This window comes from Episyrphus balteatus, chromosome 2, assembly GCF_945859705.1.
Source record: "Episyrphus balteatus chromosome 2, idEpiBalt1.1, whole genome shotgun sequence".
NCBI classification, from domain to species: Eukaryota; Metazoa; Arthropoda; class Insecta; order Diptera; family Syrphidae; genus Episyrphus; species Episyrphus balteatus.
In genome coordinates this window covers 59,088,378-59,114,890 of record NC_079135.1, presented here as the reverse complement: position 1 = coordinate 59,114,890, position 26,513 = coordinate 59,088,378, and the positions used below count along the sequence as shown (strand labels likewise).

Below are 26,513 nucleotides of genomic sequence, written 5' to 3'. Positions count from 1 at the left end.
TGCAAATTTTAGTATTCTAACATTAGTATCAATTGGTTTCTTATAATTTGAATCATTTTTTGTTTGAAATTGAGTCGTAGAAATGTGTTAAATCTCGTTTGTTCGTCCATTCGTTCATTCGTTGGTCGCTCTCATGTGCAAAGTCCTTTATTCTTCAGTATTACAGTTTCAAAAAATAGAGGATGGGTACTCATCTGTATTAGACCGAATGACTTCCAAAACCGTGCTGCTTTGACTACTCTCAACCTTTTAACCTTCTCCATACTTCTTAGGAAAACAGGATTTGACTGTTCTATTATCACCCTTCTATCACCCGTATTGTGATTTACAACTTCCAATCGATTTTTGATAAATACTGAAATTTGGGATTTTTAAACCAAATTATAGGAAAACTGGTCAATTGGAATTTTGTAATTAGATTTCTTTATAACGACTAGGACCATTATCTGCTTTCAAAACTTTTTTTAATTAAGTAATAAGATATTAAAATTAAATTTGTATCAACTATCGATTGATAGTTGTATATTAGGGTGGTCCTTATTTTACTCTTTTTCGAAAATTGAGTGCGACGCCCCCTATATTGGTTCCAAATCGAGAAAAAAAACCCTATTTTTTTCAAATTTTTATCTCTGACCCTTCCTGGCCCTATTTTGATAAGAAATTACTATAGCAGGGGCGATATTCTGTGTCCAGTGTTGGGTAAATGGCGGATTTTTGATATAAACTTCTTAATGAAATATGGTCAGGAAGGGTTAGGAATACAAATTTGAAAAAATTAGGACTTATTTTTCCTGATTTGGAACCATTCTAGGGGGCGTCCCCAATTTTTTGTTCTTAAGTAGAACCCTATTGTATATAGCAATAAGGCTGAACCTCCTTCAATCGTACTTGTCAACTCATCAACTCATGTATGAAACTTCATAAAACTGAAAAAATGCAGAATTGGTTTTTGGAGTATGGTTAAGGGGGCGGAGGGGGCGTAGCTATGAATTTTTTTTCAATCTACCATTTAAACCTGATTAAATAAAGAATAAGAACCACCCGACTTTTTGTGGGATACAAATCCTTCATTTAATGGATAGTTAAAAAATTTTCGAAAACTATCAAAAATACTTTTTTGCTATTTAAGCCCTAACTCGGTTATTTGATTCACAAAATCAAAGTGGTTTACATTTTATTTTAGGTAATTAAATTGCCTGTAAGATTGATTATGAAGACTTTTGTGTAAAAGTCAATTGTTAAAGAGTTATAGCACTATTAAGTGACAAGAAACTGAAAATATTGCAAAATCCGAAATTTTACATGTTTTTGGTTGTATAAAAATACTACCAAGGTCATTTTTGTAGGAAATTATGTTTTCTACAAGTTTACTAACAACTTTTTTTCAATAAAATGCACCAGAAGAAAGTTATGGGCATAAAAGTGAAAAAAGATCCAGATTTCTATGGTTTTTCGGTGATGCTGAAGGGGGCGTGGTTGTGGAAATTTGGTTTTTCTATCTACTAACCATACCTAACAACATATCAAAAATTAAGAACTACCGGACCTTTTGTAGGGTAAAACTCCTTTATTTACTGGACTAAAAGTGATATATCTACACCCATTCCTGTACTTCTTATTCTTATGTCGTTTTCTTTCACTCTATTAAGGAGTACTCTAAATGTTTATTCCTTTCTCTGGAGTGATAGAACATAATGAGGGTAAATTTTTTTTTTTGGAATTGTGTGTTACAAGTCAAAAATTGAAAATTTCCTTGAAAATAAAATGCACGACTGGGTCGCACGTACTTGCTCTTGTAGTTCAAAGTACCTTTATCTAAAATATCTTTTGGAAATTTAAGATTTTGTTTAGTGTCGAGAAAAAAAAAATTTTTAAATCGAAAGTTAAAAAAATTAAATTAAATTTTTTTTTTTCAAAAACTTTTTTGAAATTTTTTTTTTACATTTTACAAATGGTGTCTATAAATTTTGAATAAAATTGCCTGATGAAATATATGCACTAGAGTGGACCAAAAAAATCATTTTTTCATTATTTTGATTTGCTCTACCGATAACTTGTTTTCTCGACACAAAATAATGCTACCCTAATTTTTTCAGAATTTTTCGATGATGTTTAGGGGTTGCGCGCACCCCTTTATTAAAAAATAAGCTCTTTTAGTTTTTAATTTTTTTAAAGCTTAAATAATTTTTTAATCGAAAAGCTGTTTGAGTAAAAAGTATTGAGTATCAATAGATCTACTTATCTCAATTTTTCTTTTTTCAAAAAAAAAAATTGTTTTGACTGATTCCCAGGCGTTAGAAGTCGAAATTACTGATAAATGCTGGGAAAAAAGCCTTAAAACTATGTTTTACTGTTTTTTATAACGGTTAAAATTATTTTTATCGTATTCCTTATCAAATTTACTATAAAAACTGTGCTTTTATATTGCTCAATTCTTCTAAGATTGATAAAAGAAAAATAATTTTTAAAAAAGATCTTACCAAAACAAGTGAAGGGAAAATGTGGGAGGGTACTATATCTTGGGCGCCGAGATTTGACAACAGTATTTTGTAGAGGAGTTAAATACGATCATTTTTCATTACGGGAGGGGTGGTCTATCTGACTCCGTTTAGGCGGAAAGGGCAATTTTCTAAAAAATGACTTTAAATAAAAAAATTTATGAATTGAAAAAAAAAAAATTAATATTAATAATGATTTCTCCTTTGCTCTTATGTGCATCTTGTGTGTCTACGTGTTCATGTAGCAGCAGACTATGCATTTTAATTTAAAAAAAAACACCAAAATATACAAAGAAAAAAAAAAAAACAATTCCAGTGGGGTCTATGTGCAACGAAAACTTTTGAATAAAATAAAAGCGTTAGGTAGGTAGAGATAGCGGTCAAAGTAAATTAAATTTCTAATCTTTGCTAAAGATGTGTTTTCAGAGTGTATTTGTAGATTTTCCACAAGTGGACATACATAAATAAGAAAATACCTAATATAATTTTACTTGTGTTTAAAAGAACATACGCGCTTTTCAAGCCATCGATGTATTTTTCCGGAGGTGCACTTGCATTGAGAGTGTCTGCGAAAATGTTCCAAAGTATTTTGGATTTAGCCTTGGCTTGGGCTTGGGTGTTTGGCAAGGTCGGGATTGTTTTCCATACATTTGATAAGAAAATCCATTTGTTTGCGGCCTATTAAATGTATGAAATATTTTATTATTTTCATTCTTCATTTCCAAATATAATGTATTCACATTTTTTTGCCGAACAGGAATATCACTGGCAGACATGAAATATTTTTTAAACGACGAATAAAAAATGTATTTATTTACATCTTCTCTTCCAATTAGTTTTTTTATTTTAATTATTTCAAAAGGAATATCACTAGTAGACACAAAATATTTTCCACAACAAAACCAAAACGAAAGCCAAACGACAGCAAAATGTCAGTCGTATTGAAAAACGAGTATCGTTCAGGGTTCAGCCTTAAACGATTTTATCGTTTTACGCAGTAGCGGGTCATCGTTTTTATACGATAATCGTTTTACGGAGTCGCTTTTCAACGATAACGAGCCGATTTAAACGATAATCGTTTTACGTAATAGGCCCCCAGCTGCGACAATAAGTATTGTGCGGTATACCGAACATTGCTGCATGTTCCCCTATCGGTACGGTGACCATATTTCTAGGAGCGGAACCCGGGACAGATAAAAATTCTTTGGATCATTTTGAAAAAAAAAAAAAAAAAATAATAATAATAAAAAGAGTTTTCATAATTTTTCCTAATTTTGGTATCAAGATTTCTTAAAGTATTTTATGCGAACATTTTCGTTTGTTCACAGTCATTTTTTTTTAATCAAGGATTATTCCATAAAAAAAATCTTTGATTAAAAAATAATCGAGTGTGAACAAACCGGTGCTAGTCGTTTACGAGGAAATCAGTAATTAAGAAAACGGTACCTACTGTTAAATAAATTCTAAAAATAACATTTTTTTTTTATTTTAAATGATTTTGAAATTTTGTCATATTTAATTCAACTTTTAAAATGTCCTTGTTTTGAAATTTAGCTGGGTTCTTTCCCCTTTCATATTATATTCATTATTCGAAAAAAAATTTTCTGGTGCAGCTTTTTAACCTGACAAACCACAAGCTGGAACTAAATAATTGACGAAAAATGTTTAAAAACTAATACTTTTATTCAAAAAATAAAAAAACTTTTGTTTTCCAACCACTGTTTTCTTGTTTTCCGTGCAAAGTATTTAAAATTTTGAATACACAAATAAGAGAATTTTGAAATACGGGACATTCACGGGACAAATTACAAAATACGGGACACTTATACGTCCCGGGTTTATTAAATAAAAACCCGGGACAAACTATAGAAATACGGGACAGTCCCGGGTAAACCGGGACGGATGGTCACCGTACCTATCGGCCAATGTCCTGGCCGATAGGATTTCTCCCTTTCTCTTATGTGCGTCTCGCGCTTTGCGTCTTCATGTAGAAGCGGACTTAGTTTTACTTTTGCATTATCCTTCTGATCGGTTTTTTGACCCTAATTGACAAGTTTGATAATTGAATCATTTATTTGCAAAACATGATAAGTCCATGATTTTAAAATTTTCAGGAGGAGAAAAAAACGTTCTATTTTCTTTTGATATGCGTAGAAAAATTTATAAAAAATATATTCTGTAGAACTCTTGACTAGCTACAAAATGCCGTTTCGTTTTTAATTTTTGGAGCGAAAGCTCAAAAGATAAAAAATAAAAACGCTTTTGGACTTATCATACTTTGAAAATAAACGGATGTGAAATTAGTTTTTAAATGGATATGCAATTTTGCTTTTAACCCCAGTCTATCAAACAATTGTATTTGAGAATAAAATACAATGTCCGGACTGCTTATTTAACTTTAAAGTAGCTTTAAACTTAAGATTTTCAGCCATTTATCTAATATACCATTTACACAAAAAAAAACTGTTGTTTATTTTCAAAAGATGATTAGTCCGGTACTTATTCTGTTTTTGATACTAAAAAAATATTTCGCGTAGCTGTAAAATCGGATTTAGATGGAGTAGATACTTCATATTTTAAAGACAGACGTGGTTATCCCTGGAGTACAAATTTAGTCAAAAAAACGAATTTTGAAAAAAAGTGGACTTATCATGTTTTGCAAATAAATGATTCAATTGTAAAATAATAATCTTTTTTATCAAAAAACAAAACCGACTTCCATGGATCAAAATTGGGGTTTATGGTTTTTAAAATAGTTCCTATGGCAAAAAGTGAACGAAATTGAAATGGGACCACACTGCAGCCACCAGCTATCCAATACAAAAGAATTATCAAAATTCGTTCACTCAGTCTAAAGTTATGCGGTAACAAACATAAAAAAAAAAAAAAAAAAAAACGAATTGAATACCTCCTCCTTTTTGGAAGTCGGTAAAAATATCCCATCATCGCAGAAAAAAAATGGGATTTTTTTTATCTGACACAGGATTTTTGGATATTGATGAAGAACACTGGCTGAAAAACTCTTTTATTCGGTTTTCAATTTTATTTTGGAAAAAGTGAAGAACTAACGAAAATAAAATATAAATAATATAATAGGAAATATATTCATAATGGTTGTTTTTGTTAATAACAAAAGAATTTTAAAGAAACACTTTTCGCATTTTTCTCTTTTCAAACAAAATTTTAAAATGTCAAACATTCATAAGTGTGTGTGCAAATCGGTGTAAATCTGATTAAAAATGTGGAGTAAATCCAGGGTACTCCGTAGTACTAAAATTACTCCGGAGTAATTTTTTTTTTTACACTTTTGTGGCGTCAAAGAACACAAAACCTTCAAAAGTGCAAAAAAAAAAAGTGAAAGAAAACGACATTAGACAATAACGAACCTTCCTCTTCTTATTTATAGTGACAGACAGAGTCAGTATGACATTTCACGTCCACGATTCTCGTTCTTAAGATTAAGGTTTTGAAAATTACGGAATGATACCCCAGTTTACTCGCTTAGGAGAAACTCAAAAATCAAGAAAACGGTACCGTTAATAACTGTCAAATATATATATTATATATATTTATTTAATAGTACTAACTTATTTGCCAAAGTGCACATATTTTTTTTTCTAATCAAAATCGTTAGAGCTTTTCTACTTTGGTCATATTGCAAGTACCATTAGTTTTGGCCCCAAAAATAAAAGTTTGAAGAAAAGTAAGTACAGACTGACAGACAGAATTGCGGGACCCACTTTTTTGTATTCTGTATCGTAATATTATGTGTGATTATTTGATTTTTTTAAGAATCCTACTTTTACTCTATACCACAAGGAAAACAGAAACAATGAATAACGTTAAAATATAATTTGTAATGTTTTTTATTGAGCTTTAATTAGTTAAGAAAGGAAAATATGACGGTTTTAAACTAAAACAAGATCGATATCATTCGCTGCAAAACACACAACGTCGTTGTTGAAGAAGCATTTGCATAGTCACCCTAAACTCTGTACATACTGTCATTTTCTGTTGTAATTTCTCTCGTATAGAAGAAGCACTTACATAAACCTAAGAATAAGAAGTACAGGAATGGGTGTATATTAGGGATGGGCTTAACTGCTACTTTTGGATAACTGTTACTACCTGTTATTGCTACTTTCCAATAACAGGTATAAATACCTGAGAGTGCAATCTCATTATTTTGAGAATGATATTTAATAATAATATAACTGATTACTTTGCGGTTCCAAATTCATTTTAGTCTAGAGCAGAAAATTATCTGTTATTGTGGCAATTTGAGTACTTATAAAATGCGTATCTTATGCAAAATATAACTAAAACCTGAAGTTATTTTTTTTTCTGGTATAGAACAGGTATAGAAATATTTCTTACAGTAGCAGGTATTGGGGAAAACGACGATATTTTGGTATTAATTACATTTTCTCATTTTACTTATGTAATGATACCAAAAATAACAGGTATAGAAATATTATGAACTGAAAGTATCAAAGATGAATTTTATCAAAAGTAACAGGTATTATAAATTCCTTGGTAATTTTGAGTAAGCAGATAATTTTGATCCGAGTAACATGTATTATAGGAGCATTTGTGTTTTTAACAGATTATTCGCCTGAACTGAAAGTATCAAAGATGAATTTTATCAAAAGTAACAGGTCTTATAAGTTCCTAGATAATTTTGACTAAGCAGATAATTTTGATCCGAGTAACAGGTATTACAGATTATTACCGATAAAATAATTTTTTGTGTAGGATAAGAGAAAGATGTTTGGATAATTAGTAGGTATTTTTCATTTTATTAACCTTCTTATTACCGAAAATTTTCTTGGATTGCAAAAAAAAAATAATTTAATTTAAATTTATTTTAGATACTGAAAATATTAACTGTTATTTCAGTAACAGGTATTTTCCCTGATGAGTAGCAAGTTGTTATTGCTACTTTCCAATACCTGTTACTGAAATATCGGCCCATCCCTACTCTGTGCGCAAGGTCAAATGACGCTTTGACTGGAGTATTTTAGCTTATCAACATTTCAATGAATAGACTTAGCATTTTTACTAGCTAATTGCTGTTATTCAGCTCTTTCAGTTTTTTCTCTATATTCTATTCTATTGATTACCAACAATTCGTTGCATATACCAAAAACAATAATTTTGTTAATTAAGTAACAATAAATCCAAATTTTTTTCAACCAATAAGGGTGATAGATAGTTGAACTTACCTCATCTTTATCCGAAAAAGATTCTTCTAATTTCTTTGCATCAGTCAATTTGCATAGTGTTTTTGTATTTTTGTATGTTTTTAAATGCGGGTCTAGAAGTTTCTTATTAAAAACTATATCTGAAAAAAAAAACACAAAAATTATTAAAAAAAAAACAATTGTCTCAGTAAAATTTACGTTTATTATATAGAATGTCATCCGGTTGGCATGGTGAAGCAATTGGAGTAAATCCTTCATTGGTTAATATGTTTTTCATTTCAGATACGACTTCATTTAAAATTGTTTTTTCATCAATATTCGGTATTTTAGTTTTTTTATGCTGAAAAGTAGCTGTAACTTGGTTTGTTATTGGTCCAGGAACAATAATTTCTGCCGTCTTATCGTTAAACATAACGTTCTTAACCCAATCCGAAGCACAATAGTTAACTTTCATGACTTTGGACCTCATAAAGAAACATGGTTTTGCGACAGCTGCTGGGACCTTAAATTCAAACTTAAAAGAGTCAAGTTCATTATTATTTTCCAACTGATCCGATGAATTGGAGGCATTTATTGTTGGATACGATAATATTTCATTCTTCGTACATAATTCACCACCTACCGACTCTATTTTGGAAAAATTATTTGCTCCGGTTGATTCAATGGTAGAAAGATTTTCGATGGTTGTTGGATTTTTTCTAATAGTATCGCCTACTGATGCATTTAACAGGAAAGAATTAAATAAACTTTGTGACTTCCAAGGCTCTTTTAAAGCATTTGAGTTTTTTTGTTGGGCATCAGGCATTAAAGTTTCATGTTGAGCGTTTTGTAATACTTCATCCATTTCTGTTTTATAGACAGAGTTATTACTTTGTTTTTTTTCACACAAAACGGAGGTAGATGGAGATACTTCTTCTGCTGCCAACTGTTCACTTATATTGGTTTTAGAGTTATCAACTTCAGTTATATCGTTTGAATTTCGCACCTTAAAATAAATGAAAATTTATCTCAAAAACAAACTTTATACAAGTATCAAGCGAATAACTGAGCGCACAATGTAGATATGTCGGTGATCCAGTTCATACACTGCACGTCACTTGAATATAAGCAAATATTTAACTGGGCAGCTGCTGGGTTGCGTTTGTCAGTTAACGAAGCAAAATGAAGATTTTAAAAGAGGAACCCAAAACATATAGTATGCAAAAGGGTAAATAGACAAAATAATTCTTGTCTTATGTTTCGTTTTTCTTGACTTATTTTTCGTTGAATAGATTGTGACGGATAATAAATGTATACATAAGTAGTTGGAAACGAATGTGTAATTTTCTATCTGAATCTGCGCGTAACTTACTGACATTCATAAAATTTAGCTCTAGGCTTTAAACACAATTTAAACTAAAAAAAACTTGCATTAATAACACTGGTTTAAAAGGGTTTTGTTTCCGAAACAAAAATATACTTTTCTGAAGGTTTTCGGTGTGCTGAACTCGAATCCGAAGTCAGAAACAACTAATCAGCTCCCGTTTTTGAGATATTATCGTTAGAAAATGCAATAAAACGTTTTTTTGAGTTCTTCGGACCTTATTCTGTTGTATAAGAAAAATTGTTTGAGCATATTTAGTTACGGTTTCTATAAGAACTGTTTTCCATCTTTCGATACCTGTTTAAATCTTTTCAATATCTTTTGTATTGCCCGAGATATCTTAAAATGAAGTAAGTGGATTTGGCTTCATATATCATAAATAGTGAGCCGGCTTAGCAACAAAATCGTGCACTTTGTGATAAAAGCATGAAATTTATATCATTGGTAGTACTCAATATAAGAGTTATTTTGAGATATTGGGCCACCTTGTATTACATCCAGGAGGGTAGATACAAGAGCTTTTCTGTGTTGCACCCGCATTGTTGCATATCATAGTATAGCTAATGAAACCTTTTTATTAATATAATACATGATTTCGAGGTAATTTTTATCGCCGGATCGAATAAAACCAATAGCAATATGCCTGGACCGTCATGTAAAAAGTTATTGCACTTTTATAAATAGTCATTTACTTAAAGAACAAGAGCCAAAATATTACCAAGTATTTTTATTTTTTATTAAATTTTCATACAAATTAATGTTTTGAAGGAGTGAGGTGCAAAAGTAAAAGTATGAAAAATAATTTTGCAGTTTGTGATAAACGGATCAAATAAATAGTATTGTTAGTACAATATGTAACCCTCATTTTAAGATATTGGGCCACTTAATATTTCACCTATGTGGATGTTTATAACGATGCACAGGAAGCAATTTAAATGAAGTATTGTGAAATTTGTGATGATTAGATGGCTCATGTACATCCTCACAGGTGAAATATTAAGTGGCCCAATATCTTTAAATGAGGGTTACATATTGTACTAACAATCCTATTAATTTGATCCTTTTATCACAAACTGCACAATTATTTTTCGTACTTTCACTTTTGCACCTCACTCCTTCAAAACATTAATTTGTATGAAAATTTAATAAAAAATAAAAGCAAGCAATTTAAGTTTTGCATGAAAATTCAATATTCCATTGTAAATATAATTCATTTTTTGATTCTCATACGATGTATAAAATATATATGCTGTTCAAAAAAATGCAAAAATTTTCCATGTGGTGCACAAAAGCGTTCTTTCTCACTAAAAAAAAACACCCTTTAACTCGAAATATTTTCATGAGCATATTTTATTATTTCTTTCTATGGTATAGTTAACGTGCATACAAACTTCCATCAGCCTACCACTTATTTTCAAGGAGTACTTGGTAATATTTTGGGTCTTGTTCTTTAAGTAAATGACGATTTATAAAAGTGCAATAACTTTTTACATGACGGTCCAGGCATATTGCTATTGGTTTTATTCGATCCGGCGATAAAAATTACCTCGAAATCATGTATTATATTAATAAAAAGATTTCATTAGCTATACTATGATATGCAGCAATGCGCGTGCAACACAGAAAAGCTCTTGTATCTACCCTCCTGGATGGAATACAAGGTGGCCGAATATCTCAAAATAACTCTTATATTGAGTACTACCAATGATATAAATTTCATGCTTTTATCACAAAGTGCACATTGGAGCCCTTTTTTAATGCTAAGTCGCCTCACTAAAAGGACATAATGACGTTATTAAATTTATAAAAATACCAAACAACTGAGGATATCTCGGGCAGTAAAGAAGATATCGGAAAGATTTAAACAGATTTAAAAAGGTGGAAAATAGTTCTTATAAAAACCGTTACTAAATACGCTCAAACAATTTTTCTTATATGTATAAATGAATAAGGTCCGAAGTACTGCATTTTCTAATGGTAATATTTCAAAAAGGGGAGCTGATGAATTTTTTTTTGACTTCGGATTAGAGTTCAGCACACCGAAAACCTCCAGAAAAGTATATTTTTGTTTCGACAACAAAAAAAAAGTTTAATTTTGTTAACCAGTGTAATCATTTTTATCAAAAAAATAAAACCGACTTCCATGATTCAAAACGGGGTTTTATGGTTTTTCTAATAGTTCCTAGGGCTTAAACTGAACGAAATTGAAATGGGACCACATTGCAGCCACTAGCTTTCCAATACAAAAAGAATTATCAAAATTGATTCGCTCTGTCCAAAGTTATGCGGTAACGAACATAAAAAAAAAAAAAATACAGACGAATTGAATACCTCCTCCTTTTTGGAAGTCGGTTAAAATACTAACTAATACGATAAAAATCGATTGCAAGGTAAATAGGAGTTGACCGATTGATAGAAAGCGACATCAACAGAAACAAATGATATTGGGAGCATTCACGAATCTAGAGACCTACGTAGTCAACTCGTTCTGAATGGCTGAATACAACTAAAAAATGAGTTGAAATTTCAACTCCGACCGACCGACGCACAGTGTGGGATTTCGCGAATTTAGCGGAATTTAATTCGAAAAATGACTTGTCTTGTTTGATGCCAAAACCGGTTTTTCTTAAAGCTAATAGATTGTAGAAAGTGATAACAAAAGCATTGATAGGTGGGGATCATGTAAACAAAAAAAAATAGCTTCGAAGTTGCAGTTGGCGATTTTTTTTCTGTTTATTTGGTGAAAGAGATTACTTTGCTCTTAATTTTTTCTCGTGCGTTTGGTGTGTGTTTTAATAAAAGTTTTATTTTTTTTATATTTTCTAAATATCAAGGTATAATTATGTAAGTATTTTTTTATTTCACAGGGTGTTTTACATTTTTGTTTTGGTGATTGAAGTTAAAAAAATGTGTTTTTTTTTCGATTTTTGTACCTTTGTTAGAGCAAAACTTTAGTTATTCCGCGTTATTCCGCTTAGAGACAATATTCAATGCAAAGCTTGATTTATTATCTATCAAGAATCACTAAAATTTGACACCCCAATTTTGTTATGATATATTTTTTTTTTTTTTCTGAATGACCATAAAAAAAAAAAAATTATGGCATACCGTAAAAATCGAATAACTTTTTGGGATTTTGTTAGAAGAAGAATGTTATAGAATTAGAAACTTTTTTATTTCACAGGGTGTTCAAAAAATTTGTGAATTTGATTTTAAAATAGTTCCAATAAAAATACAGGGTGTTCAAATTCAAAGTTAACAGTAAGAAAAAAAAAAAGAATTAAGTTATTTAAACAAATAAAAACGGAAACTATCAATTAATAAAAAATAGTATTACATCTGATAAAGGGTGTTCCAATTATAATGATAAAAATAAATTAATTTAAAAAAAAAAAACAATTGTTTATTTTTCGAGCAATAGTGCCTTTAACGCGTATTTTTCACAAAATTTGATATTTGATACTTTGAAAATCGGTATTAAAATTAATTTTACTTGTTATAAGTGCTGTGTTTTGTTATTGTGTGTAGGTTTTTGTGGAGTATTAATTTTCGTCTTTTTATAATGTGGTATGTTATTTGAATAATTAGCAAACTATCCTTTTAAATTACAAAATATTTCGGTATTATATAATTTACAGAATGTCTTTCCAAATAACAAAGAAGGAAATATTTGATGTTTGGGTCTCAAAAATAAAAATTAAGCGCTTTGAGGCAGTTACATATGTCATTTGTTTTAAATGTTTTTGGTAACATAACGCTTTCTGAAGAAGCAGTTAAAGCATTAAAGGCGTCTGTGAGGACAACTCTTTTTAAGTTAGATCAGTTATGGTCAAAAAACAGGAACCGTGAAAGCTTTGAATGCAAAAATGCTTCCTGGCTAAATGGCTATTTGGTAATACCATAGCAAATATTTTACGAAATTCCTTCCCCTTCGAACTCTGCAAGTGTGGGTAGACCTAGAAAATCATTTAATGAGTGCTGTGAAAAAATGAAGAAGAAGAAAGTACAAGGCCTCTTAGACTCATTTAGCTTTGAAGAAATTTCAACTGCATATGAAATTAGTTTGCGAAAAAGCGGAAAAAGGAATTCTGCTGCTATTGTCAAGACTTTGTCGGATAGTTCTCCTCGGAAAGGTTGTTGTTTTTTTGTTTTGAATTTTTTGTTTTTATTTCTTAATTTTTTATTTACTTTGTTTAACTGAAGGCACAACTATTAAAAAATCACTTGACCAAACTCAATCTGGTCAAAAATCTGTATCTGCTGATGAAGCCTTAGCCCTTATAGTAGATGCTCAATTATCTACACACCAGTATGAAATCATTCGACAAAAAATTTATAATATTGCTAAAAATTTACTGCCTTCTTATGATAAGATAAAAGAAGCAAAAAAGAAGTGTTACCCAGATGAAAAAGTTATAACGGAATCTTCTGCAGAATGCAATCTAAAAAGTTTAGTCGAACAGAGTGTTAAACGTTTGTGTGTGTCACAAGAGAGCATTTTAAGTTCGCAAGGCATCAACACTGGTTTTAGGGAATTAACTTTACTTTTCAAATGGGGATGCGATGGAGCTCAACAAAAAGCTTACAAACAAAGATACAGTTCTGAAGCATTTCATGAAGAAAACCTATTTAGTATATCTATGGTACCTATTCAGATGTATTATTACAAAGAAGAAACTAAAGAAATCATTTGGCAAAATCCAGCTCCTTCCTCAACAAGATACTGTCGCCCCATCAAGCTTCTATTTGCTAAGGAAACAACAGACTTGATCAAAAGAGAAGTTGATCAAGTTATTGAGCAAATCAACGCATTGCCAGCTGTTGAAATTCATGAAGGAGAAATCGATGTTGCCGTGAAGTCAATATTCTTGCTCTCCATGGTCGATGGTAAGGTTTGTACTGCCTTATCACCCGTTACGTCTTCTTCCCAAAGTTGTTATATTTGCGGTGCAAAGCCATCGGAAATGAATAACAGGAGAAGTATTTCAACCAAGATTGAGAATCCGTTGGCCATGTCCTTTGGTTTGTCTCCACTTCATTCTTGGATAAGGTTTATGGAATGTATCCTTCACATAGCCTATAGACTTGAAGTAAAGGTTTGGCAAGTAAAGGATCAACAACATAAGGAGAATGTTAAGGCCAGGAAAAAAAGTATTCAAGATCAATTTAAAAGAGAAACTGGCCTACTCATTGACATGCCAACACAACAATCTGGTAACACTAATGACGGCAATACGGCAAGACGGTTCTTCAGAGATGAACAAAGAACTGCTGAAATAACTGGTGTTGATATAGAGCTGATAAAAGGGTTCCATATTACTTTAGAAGCTGTGTCCTCAGGGTTTCCTATTAATTTAGATGCCTTTGATAGACATGTTACAAGAACCAGAGACCTTTACATTGAAAAATACGGATGGTACTATATGCCAGTGAGTGTCCATAAAGTTTTATTTCATGGTAAACAGGTAATTTCTTCTTGTATTATTCCAATCGGCCAGTTGTGGGAAGAAGCTCAAGAAGCCAGAAATAAAGAAAACCGAAAATATAGAGAGTTATTCACTCGAAAAACTTCACGGGTTGACACAATGACTGATCTTCTGCATAGGTTGCTTATTACTTCAGATCCTTATTTAGCAAGCCTAAGGAGTATTCCTAAAAGAAAACGAAGTAACTTAGAGCCTGAAGGTTCTTGAAATTTTGGATATTGTAAACTAATTTAAAATGTAAATAAAATGTGTTATATGTATTAGGGTGGGTCAAAAAAATCGAAATTCTTTTTTTTTAATTGGTACTCCGAAAAATCGATTGCTAGACCCCTCTAGAATATACACACCAAATATGAGCTCTTTATATTAATGGGAAGGTCCTCCGCTTTGCAATTTTCCATTTTTACATCAAGCTTCCACTAAAAAAAATAATTTTTTTATTAATTGACTTTTTAGCAAATTTCTTTTCATATTCTTGTAGGAAATTGAACGCTCTACAAAAAAGGCCTTATACACTTTTTTCGTTTATCTAACCGTTGAATAGATATTTGAGGGCCAAAAATCGAGAAAATCTTTAAAAATTCGTTTTTTGTCCTTAATTTTGTAACAAATTGAAAAATTATAATGATCAAACGCGCAAGACATATTCTTGTTGGAAATTGATTGCTCCACAAAAAAGGTCTTAATAACTTTTTTCATTAATATAACCATTCTAAAGATATTCGAGGTCAAAGTTAAAAAAAAATATAAAAACATTTTATATTTTTAAAAAATTTCTAATTCACTGAAACTTCATTATTTTCAAATTAGCAAGATATATTCTTGTAGGGGATTAAACGTTCTACAAAAAATTCCTTGGAATGAAATTGGTTGCTTTAACCGTTTAGAAGCTTGAAATTTTTATCCGAAAAGACAAATAGAGAAAATAAGATTAATTCGTAACACATTTTTTTACAAATATACTACAATAAAATTACATTTGATTTTTTGAACTTGGCTCAGAAAAATTAATTTTCGTTATATGTAACTGAAATGTATGTACATAATATATTGAAAACTATTCAAATTAAAAACGAGTGAAAAGGGATTATGCGTCTTATTATTATACATTTTATTAATAATGGGAATTTTAAGCATTTCATGCGAAGATCTAAGCAGAAATCTAATGGAATGTCTCAAGATTTAAATTGAAATTATTATTGAAAAATACAGATCATCTGACCCATTCCTTTATTAAGAAGAATCAGAGTCATTTAATTGAGGAAAAAATGGCTCTCTTAAAAGAATAAACTTTTGAAAAATTTGTATAAAAAAATGAAAAAAGTGTTTTTTTTTTTAATAATTTTTAACTATAATTTGGGTTTTTTATTTTGCGTGGACGTGGACCTCGACAACAGTACTACTATGAGTTATTCTTTTCCATTTAATGTATTTAAAATCGTTGAGGTGGTTGTAATAATACAAAAAAATTAAAAAAAAAAAAATGCTATAAGTACAAGTAAATTGAGAATCGGAATTCTTTATTACTCTCACAATTTTTTTTAAAAGGGCGTGGCAGTGGGCGGAAATGAATAATAATAATTTCTTACGACGAAAACTGTCATCCCTGAAAATTTCATCCAAATCTATTCAGTGGTTCAGTTTTTATTTAATTTTTTCCGCACTCCCATACAAATTTCCCCAGTGTGCGCCGTAGTGTAAAATTTTCGGCTTCAAAGTTAGTTGACATTTCTCAGTCAGCTGTTTGATGGAAGCAATTATATTTTTATTTTTTTATGGAATTGTTGAAAAATAGCATATAAAATAAAATTAATTGTGCAGTATTTAAATATAAATTTTGAAACTGAAGAATTACAAGGAAAAAAGCTTTTTAAGCCACCCAAAACAGACAACATTCGTGAATGCGCCCATTAATCCCTTTATAACGTAGTGGGATGACCGAGTTTGAAATGTACTAATCTACTGACCAATCAATTATGAATTTCCGCTCCGACGAATACCTCGCTAGGGCCGATTATCTATTTTATGAAACACTTGTAATAAACCGAAACTGTGGGCTAATTATGGAATACGAAGTCGATCGATTAAGATTCGATATCTCCCTTTCGACTCGCCTCGAAAATCTCAATTATGGAATTCGAAGTGAATATTTCCAATTTGTCAGCCAAATGACAGTTGGTTTCATTAGATGTGTTTTGTAATGTCTGTGGAAACACGTTCTTTTCTTTAGCTCCAAAATAAAATAAAATTTATACATTTTAAATGTATTTAATTGTAATTTATGTGTGCAGAAAATTAAAAACATAGTGTCAAAAAAAAAACCAGGAAGTATGTATCTACCTACGTTATTGTCTCCTATGAAAGTGTTTTTACTTTGTGTATTTAATTTTTGAAAAATATGACTACTTATTATTAATTTGAGTTTCTAATATAATGTTTACAAAAATAAATAACTGAAAATTTATTTAAACCTTTCGAACCAAAGCAATGAAAATCAATATTAAAACATTTTTTTCATCAAAACTAAGAAATATGAATAGCAAAAATTTATTTTCCAAAATAATAAATAGCAAAACTAATGTGTTACTCTCATGTAAAATGTAAGTAAGATGCAGTGTCTATGACAACCAAATAAGTCGGACAACCGAGAAAATAACTTTTTATATAATAATATTGTATGCTACTTCTTCTAAACCAAACAAAACATCTTTCTGGAATAACATTTTTTATGTCCTTTTTACAAAATTATGACCATATATAAAAAAAAAATTTAGCAAACAAAAATTAAAAGTATGATATTTGACTAACTTTTTATACTAAACCAGTTACTAGACATTATTATCTTTCAATTAAGCCATGGAAACCTATTAGGCCACTGCACAATGGGACCAAACGACCAAAACCATCTCAAAATTGGTTTTAACAAATGTGATCATTTCAAAAAAGTAATGATTGTTTAGCATAATAGAAATGTGCGCAATTATGATAGCATACATTGTTTTTAATATATTTTGGATAAAAGTACTTAAAATGAGTCTCGAACCTTACATTTCAATTTTTATTGTTTTTTGTCCTATTTTATTTAACAGTTTAAACTTAGTTTTCTCAGAAGTTTGTGAAGAAACCTTATAAGTGTTGTATATCAATAAAAAGGTCAGAATCTCTACTTTATAAATCCGTTATTTGTTTTTGAACGTACTTTAAATTGATTGTTTAAAAAAAATAACAATTAATGGGAAGTAATTTGGCCAATTTTAATTTTCAATTGTAGATTTCTCCTTTGCCGACGACTGCCGATGTCGAGTTATCAATGAATTTAGAATCTCATTTTACTCAAAATTAAGGAATAAAAATAAAATTTTGCGCATATTTGCGCCATTTTGATTTACGGTCAAAAATGTATAAAATAAAAATTTTCCAAAAATGTTTGAAAATCTTTTTTTTTTCTGTCATCTACAGGGTGTCTCAAAATTAATGATTCAAATGAAATATTCTGATAGGCTATTTAAAGGGCTCTTAAAATTTGGTAACTTGTCTATCCCAAATATTTACGGTTTTCGAGAAAATGCACTTCTTGTGAAATTTCGAAAAATTCCTACTTTAAAACAGTATTTTGACTCCCCTGTTCATAATTTATTTTTGTTTTTTTTACAAATCTGTCCCTAATACTATGTTTCCACCTACGCTAAATCCGAGATTTAGCTAAGTAGATTTAGAATAAATCTCGAGATTTATGTTAAATCTACTTCGCTAAATCTCAGATTTGGGTTCAGCTACCCTAAATCTAAGATTTTCACCTGCTTTCAATCCGAGATTTAGAATAAATCTCGAGATATATGCTAAATCTACTTAGCTAAATCTCGGATTTAGGGTAGATGGAAACGTAGTATAAAACAATAATTGACAGTTAGGAACGATTGACAAATAAAAAAAATTATTTCGCTACAAATTAGTTTAAACAAAAGCCTATGTTTTTTATTGTTTTTTTTTACTCTGAAAAACCTTGTTTTGTTGAATTCAAATTATAGTATCTTTCATCTTAACTTCAATTTCCGAATTTTTTATACTTTTTTTGAAAACTGTGATAACTAGGCATGTTATAAAAATGATAAACCAGTTACAAAATGTACAATTTATTTTTTAGGGTGTTGCTCTAAAATAAAAGTAAGAAATTGAGTTTCATTAAAACTGCTAACTAATTTGTAGCGATATGGCGAACAAAATAAATAATGTTTTGATTAAATAATTGATTCTTATTTACCAATGTCTTAGTGAACGTTTGTAAAAACAAAAATCACTTATGAACAGGGGAAGTAAAATACTGTTTCAAAGTAGGAATTTTTTCGAAATTTCACAAGAAGTGCATTTAATCGAAAATGGTAAGAATTTGAGATATGTATGTATTTTAAATTATTACTTTTGGGATCCCCTATAAAGAGAATTCCCAACAAGCTTGACATTCTGAACGGATTTCAAGTCCCATTTTATGCCTCAAATCAAAATCTGCAGATTTGATTTTATTTTATTTCATCCCATTTTTTCAAACTTTTATTTTTTTACGCTGTTTTAATTCTTATCTCAAGCTTTTGTTTTATTTAAAAAGTCTTCTCTATAAAATATAAATTATTTTCATATTCCATTTCGTTTTAATACATTTTCCTCTTTAACCCTTTTTTGTTGTTTGAGTTTTATAAAATACACAATAATTTTGATTTTATCACGAAAGTGGTTAATTTAGTCTCTACGTTTTTGGATACTTATCCCTTTCACATTTTTTCTTCCTTTTCTTACTTATAAAATAAATTCTACCTACAATGCTTTTATGCTTTTTTTAAATTTATAATCTTTTAATTTTTGCTTTCTTATCAATATATTATATATATGATAACTTCACTTATATTTAACACAAATAACAACGACTTAAAATATAATTTTGTATATGAATTAAGCCATTAATTGACGAATTTGAGCTATTTTTCATAATTTCTGTTTTTGAAAATATTATAATAAATACATACATAATTTTTTTAGTTCTGATTTTTATTACATGTTAAAGCATATACATTGTAGTATATTTGTGCCAAATTTCAAAAAAAAATATTGAGAAACAAAAAAGTTATGGAATTTTGAGATGATTTACATCGTTTGGTCCCATAGTGCACTGGTTGTTTACTTCTCAAAATTGATACATATTTTTTTTAAACGCCAAACACGTTCTTACAAAATTTAACGACACTAAAGCCCATATTATTCACATTCCACGCGTTCAACGCAGGCCAACTGAACTTAAGATCTGAATTTTCAGAAGCTCTGATTGGTCAGATCAGTGCCGGTTTAAGCACTACCGGCGCCCCTGGGCAAGATTGCAAGTGGCGCCTCTAAAAAAAAATTCATCTAAAAACAATTTTTTAAAATCACGAAAAAAAGCAATAGCAGATTATGTCTTACCTCTCATATACTTGTTAATGCATTTATTAAAAATGTGCAGTGTATTAACTTAAAAAGGTTAACTTAAAAAAAAAAATAATTATTCATGTCATTTAGGCTCAATTGACAAGACTACCTTTATCTCTGACTTTTTTGTTTAAACACATTTAAAGATTAGGTACAGTTGGTCTTATTTGAACAATATTTTTTCAAAAACTTTTTCAACTAGGTACATTAATGTCGTTTTCGATTGGAATCACTCAATGATTCACTCATTCTGAAATCCAATAAAAAACTTTGAATCGCTTCCACCCAATTCTAAAATTTAATATCTGTATTGGTGAAAAATCAAATATTGTGTTTTGTTTTTTTCACTAGGAGAATAAAAAACTTGCAGCACGCTTCTTAATGATTCCAGGCGCTTCCGGACGGCCAATCGAAAACAACATACCTTTATAAGTATAAGGTGTGTTCGTTGTGAGCTCTAGGGCACTCTGGGTCGCTCCGAATTCGTTGTCAAGCGTTTTTTGTAGCTCCTTTTTCAACCAAAGTTATTTCCTCTGTGTTCGATGTTCGCTGATGAAACTAAAGCTCTGAGGTGTTCGATGTAAAATGAAAACCCGAGAAACTCTGATTTTTTCACAGTTAATTGAAATGACTTAGAGTGCCCTGGAGGGGGGAACAACGAACAGACCTATTTTTTTATTCTCACACACAAACGTAGTTTTTATGAGAAATGAGAAGCTGTGAATTTTGGCATTTCTGGATTTTGGGTTTTCGGGATTTCGGGATTTTGGGATTGTGGGTTTTCGGGATTTTGTGTTTTTGGGTTTTCGGAATTTAGGGTTTTCTGGATTTTGGGCTTTCTGGATTTTTAATTTCGGGATTCTGTCCGTCTCCCTTCTCTTTCCTTATTCATTACTATAGGGTCACCTTTGTAAAAATTAAATTGGTTGGAGGAATATTAGGATTGCTTTAGTCTTTCAAAAGAAATTGGGGCGCCTTGTTCTTCAAAGATGAACGAAGATTTTGGACACCATTGTCCTTCCGGAAGCCAAATAAATTAACCCAAAATTGGGGGGCGCCTTCATTCTTCAAAAAGTTTAGGACAAACAATACGAGCGCGGTTGAAAATGTAAAATAGAAACAAATTGGGGCGCCTTTGTGAATGTAAAAAAAAATAAAACATCGATTGGAAAGACTTCGTTATTTATATAACTTTTGTAAAAGTTCGGGGCGCCTGCGGCGCCCCTCAATTCTTGCGCCCCTGGGCGATGGCCCAGGCTGCCCCCCCCCCCCTAAAACCGGCTCTGGGTCAGATGTCATACAAAGTTTGGAGTTAGTTACATTTTTTTTGATATTTAGTAACCATTTTCAGGTGGAAATTTTCATCTGAAAATTCAGATGGGTATGTTTGGTTAGTTAAGATGGTAAACGTACCAAATGTGCTACACACCAAAATCTGGTTTTAATTTACAATTACTTGAACTATTTTTATTTTCTTATAAAAATAAATGTCCTTTTTTAATGCCAATCCAACTTAAGAAGAAAAGTAGATTCTTCGTTTATGTCACCTGAAATTCAGATGATTTTTTGCGTTCAAAGTAAAAAAAAATCTGAACTTAAGTTCAGATGGTACGTTGAACCCAGCCATTTATTAAAACTCGAAATAGAGCTAGTTTTTGATAAAACTGTTTTTACCACCAGATTTTTCAGAACTAGTTCAATCAATAAATCAGAATTATTCACTTTATAACGAAGAACTACACTTAGGAGCAAAAAAATGGAAACAAACTTTGCGTTCTGTAAAAACGATAATTGATCGTGAAGTAATTGACGTACATGAACGATAATGGTACCATTGAAAAGTTTGAACCAAAATCTTTAAGTCAATGCTAAGAACTTAAAAACTCCTTCGTTGGTTTGATCCAACCAACATTAATGAAGTATGTTAGGAAAAAAAAACTGAAATTAAAACAGAAATTATCTGGAAAATTTAACAGTAAAAAAAAAAATTAAGTGCAATTTATTGACAGATAGCGCTAACACTATCGTACCCATTTTTATGTTTTTACTAACAATTCAAAGCAAAAAATACAAGCTTTAAAATGAGACCATGAAACTTTGAATACAAATATTTTATCCATTGCAATTTTTGTTTTTAATGTGTATATAATTTATTTGATTCCGGTTTTTGCTCCTAGTAGTAGGGGAGCCCGAGATGCTAAATTTGCAGTTACTCGAGCGCCATGGGGACCTATTGGATTGCGAAGATTAGGTTCTAAAACGAAAAAAAGTATATGGAAGTTTTCCATTTAAGTGGGGATAAGAGCATATAAACACGTTAAGGAAATGTAAAAAAAAAACTGTCGCATTGAAATACTCGAGCGCGTCAGATATTAATAGGGTATACTCGCATTGGCTTTGTGATAACCGATATATATTAATCTGACGATAAGACAGTGGTGGGTGGCTACAAAAAGCGGTAGAAAAAATAAAAAAAAAAAAGTTATTCGAGCGTGTCAGATTTTGAGAGGGTACGTTCAGTAAACTCCAAATAGTGTTCAATTTGAATAACTGACGATTTGGACGTGGCCTACACTTATAAATTATTTTTGAAAATGTAAAAAAAAATTGTTAACTTAAGTTACTCGAGCGCGTCAGATTTTTCTACTGTAGGTTCAGCTCGATGTCAGAGTCACCCTAAATGATAATCTGACAATTATGTTAAGGTGTATTGCTAATCTGACAATTTGAAAAAAAAAAAATAGACAGTTTTTGAATATAAAACAATATTTTCGTTTCTTCTGGTTATTACCTACTGGATGTTACACAAAATTTATATTATATACATATTATATACAAAGGTAAATCAATAATTTAATATTGATAATAACTGGATTCGTTTTCCAGGTTGTTTTTCAACTTTGTCGTCATCTCGTGTTTCTGTAAGCAAAAATGGTTATGATACTTACTTGATAATCTTTCCTTCGAATGATAAATTATTATTAAAAAGTAAACGTAATTAAAGTCATAAGTTTTGCTCGTCTGGTTAACGAAAGAAAAAAATACCCCGAATCTAAGAACATTACGTAATGACCAGACGATCGGAGCTTCTATATTTATTAAAGATGGGGCTTTTGCTATAAAGATAAGAATGTCACGTTATTCCTCGATACACAAATTTGAGTGTTGGACCGGTTTGGAAATTTTCCGATAGTGAATTCCATATAAAACGTCTTTTGGGGCTTATTCCCTTTGGCACGTTATTTTTTATCAACTTTAATGAATTCTGTATGATTTTTTTATGTCAATCTGTATCCACATAATAAGTGTAGGTAAATTAGATAAAAAAATTAAGATATTTCGACAAAAACCTTAAAAACTCGGCATTATGAACCAAAAAATTGTATTTTTTTTTTTTACTGTACCTTCATTCTTTATCGATAATTTTGGCTATATTGCCCCATGAAAACCGTCAGATTATATGTTTTTCGTGTTCCTGATAAAATTCCCTTCAGAATAAAAAAAAAATTAATCGCGCTCGAGTATTTCGAGGTGACGTTTTTTTTTTACAACTTCGTGCCTCCGCCATTTTCTTATGCCTCACTCAAATTGTCAGATTATTGAAATATACACTTTTCTGGACGTACTTAACCTACCATTTCTTAATCTGACGCGCTCGAGTATTTCCGAGGATCGATTTTTTTTTACTAATCTGACGGGCTGCCCACAACACAGACCACTGTATCAAGCTTTTACATTTGGTAGGAGTACATTACTAAGTACAAGCTTTCTCCCCATATGATTTTCTGACGCGCTCGAGTAACGCACGAAATCCCTTCCTGGGCTCCCCTACTATAGGTGTAGTTTTCATTTCCAATTTAGTTTCTAGATCTGGAAAACAAAACACGGTCTGAATTATTTTTCTGTCAGAATATTGAAACTGTCAGATTACGAGCAATTTAACGCCTTTTTATTATATTGCAAATGGGATAAAATACTCTTCCAATAATAATATTTTTGTCAATTGTAAGAAACCGTTGCGTTTGTGGAGTTTTCTTTGATCTCTATATATAACTGTATAGTGTATTCAGAAAAAAACTTGACTCTAATCTTTCAGCCCTATCGAGAGTTTTAAGTGGAAATTTTTCCACCCGCAATATTTTTGTTCGCCCGGAATTCTAAAAGCTATCGTGGGTTTCAACCGAAAGGAATTAACATTTTCTGCTAACTAGCTTCACCACCAAAATGTATGAGAAATTTAATTTTTCCGGGGCGAAATCTTGTTCACTTGAAGCTCAGGATAGGACTGTTTGTAAACAGTATTACATTTATAACAGATTAGGAGAATCACACACTGATTACTTAGGGCTATTCATAGACTGATCTCTTAGGACGGCTATCATTAACGACCATATTATTCACTAGTTTAAAAAATACATCTGGATGTAAAATTGTCAAATGTCAAAAATTAAACCAAATCCAAAATAGTTATCCCGATTTTAATTATGAAAATAGTTAAAAATGACTATTTTTTTCTCCGTGAGATAGTGAATATTATGGATTTGGATTTATTTTTGACATTTCAATTTCTTTACATCCAGATGTTTTTTTGAAACTTGTAAATAATATGGCCGTAAGCAAAAAAAAAACTAAACCAAAATGTAAGTAGTATGCAGTTTTATAGCCTTATGCGTTCTAATAAGGAATTCAAAAGTCCAGCTTTAAATCGCCGCCTTAGATGCTATTCAGGAGATTAAATATCGCGAGTTTTAAAATTAATGTGAGTAGTAATTAACACAAATTCAGATTCTGAATATAAACACTGATGCTCTGACATTTCTATTAAGCCTGAAGCCACCAATCATGACGATGCGATCAATACAACTCAAGAAACCTCCATATAAAAATCCTAGTCGGTTTAAGCCATGCGACATATCGCGCGGCTAAAACCGGCTCTTGAAAAGTCGACATTACTTGAGAAGACGAAAAGTAATAATTGTATTACAGTTTATAAAAAGTTGTAATTACTTCATTTTCATTGAATTCTGTTGATAAAAATAGAATTTTGGTATAGAAATATTTGATTTTCAATAAAACTGAATATTTTTTTCTGAATTCAACTTACAATGATAGCGGCCAACAAATTTTGAAGAGTAAATTTATGACATGTAAATGACCGTTTTCATTTCATTTTTTTCAAAATTCTGAGTTTGAGGAAAATTTTTCAAATTACTTGATCTAAATTTAATATACCATTATTTTTTTTAAGGTATTTTGACCTCAGGGACTCGAAAATCACATTGAAAAAAATGACTATGGATATGTTTTCGAGATATAATTTTTCAAAGTTTTTGCCGAGTAATACGTGACCAATCTGATTACAACAATCGACACCTGAAAGCTGAATAAATAAGGAAGGAACAGTAGAAACTTTTATTGGTTACCTCAGATGTTATTGGTTAACAAAGATGTTAAAACGAATCAAAACATTTTTTTTAAATCGATTTTTTAGAGGAAATACTACTCAAGTAAAAAAGAAGCATTTGAGGGGAAAGTACAATAACTTAGGCACTGAGAACTGCGTTTTGTAGAGGGGTTTAATACAATGATTGTTTATTATGGGAGAGGGGTCAATCTCCCTCCGTTTAGGCGGGAGGGGAATTTTCTAAAACAAAATACTTAAAACCAAAAAAAAAAAATTATTAAAAAACAACGGCAACACTTACAGTTAAAATGATACCTTTTTCGAATGCTTGAGTTATTTAAGCCAACTGTTTTTGAAATAAACGAGTTAGGCTGATAAGTAATAAGGCGAGTTAGGCTGAAAGTAGTTTTTCTATTTTTTAATTTTCTAAAAAACAACATTATGGTTTTCAGTGTTTGATAAGAAATCAATTGAGGCAGTTTACTTTATTAAATTCGTATTGAAAACTCAGTCTTTACTAAAATAGTATTCAATGTGTTTATTGAACGTTTGTTTACAAAATTTTGACTTTGAAATCCTCCTTAACGGGGGGAGGTAGACCCCCCTCCCATAATAATTTATCATTGTATTAAAAACCACTTCAAAACTACGATATCAATTCTCGTTGCCTAAGTTATCGTACATTCCCCTCAAATGTTTCTTTTTTACTTCAGTTAAACTAAATATACGAAAAAAAGATTGGTTCAAATGGCCATACTTCAGTTAATTTTCAACAACCAAATTTAATAAACCCAGCATTTTGAAGGAAATTTAATCTTCTGTATGTAAAGTTTTTCAATTCTCTACAAAAATTTGTGGATGCAATATATCAAATTTTGCTTTCTTTACGAGATTTATTTATTTCTCAACTGCAGACTGTTGTCTAAGTTGTTTAAAAAAAATATGTATATTTACAGTGTTTTTACAATTATTTTATAATAAAAAAAAATCAAATTAAGAATTAAAAAAAAAAAAAACAATATTGAACAAGTAAAAGTATAAAAAAAAAACAAAAAATAACACTGTGCAAGTCGAAATTCTTGACAGGCGCGCGAATAACTGTTT

The 26,513-nt window shown here is 30.5% G+C and overlaps 1 protein-coding gene across 1 annotated transcript in view; it reads right to left on the bottom strand.

Annotated features, from left to right (window-relative positions):
• LOC129908808 (uncharacterized) overlaps positions 1-26,513 on the bottom strand; it is a 208,149-nt gene that overhangs the window by 62,061 nt on the left and 119,575 nt on the right. Inside the window, exons 7-8 of the mRNA XM_055985573.1 lie at positions 7,901-8,687; positions 7,724-7,842 (exon numbers count right to left, since the gene is read on the bottom strand). Of these exons, the coding sequence (XP_055841548.1) occupies positions 7,724-7,842; positions 7,901-8,687 (906 nt within the window). The remainder of the gene's footprint in view (positions 1-7,723; positions 7,843-7,900; positions 8,688-26,513) is intronic.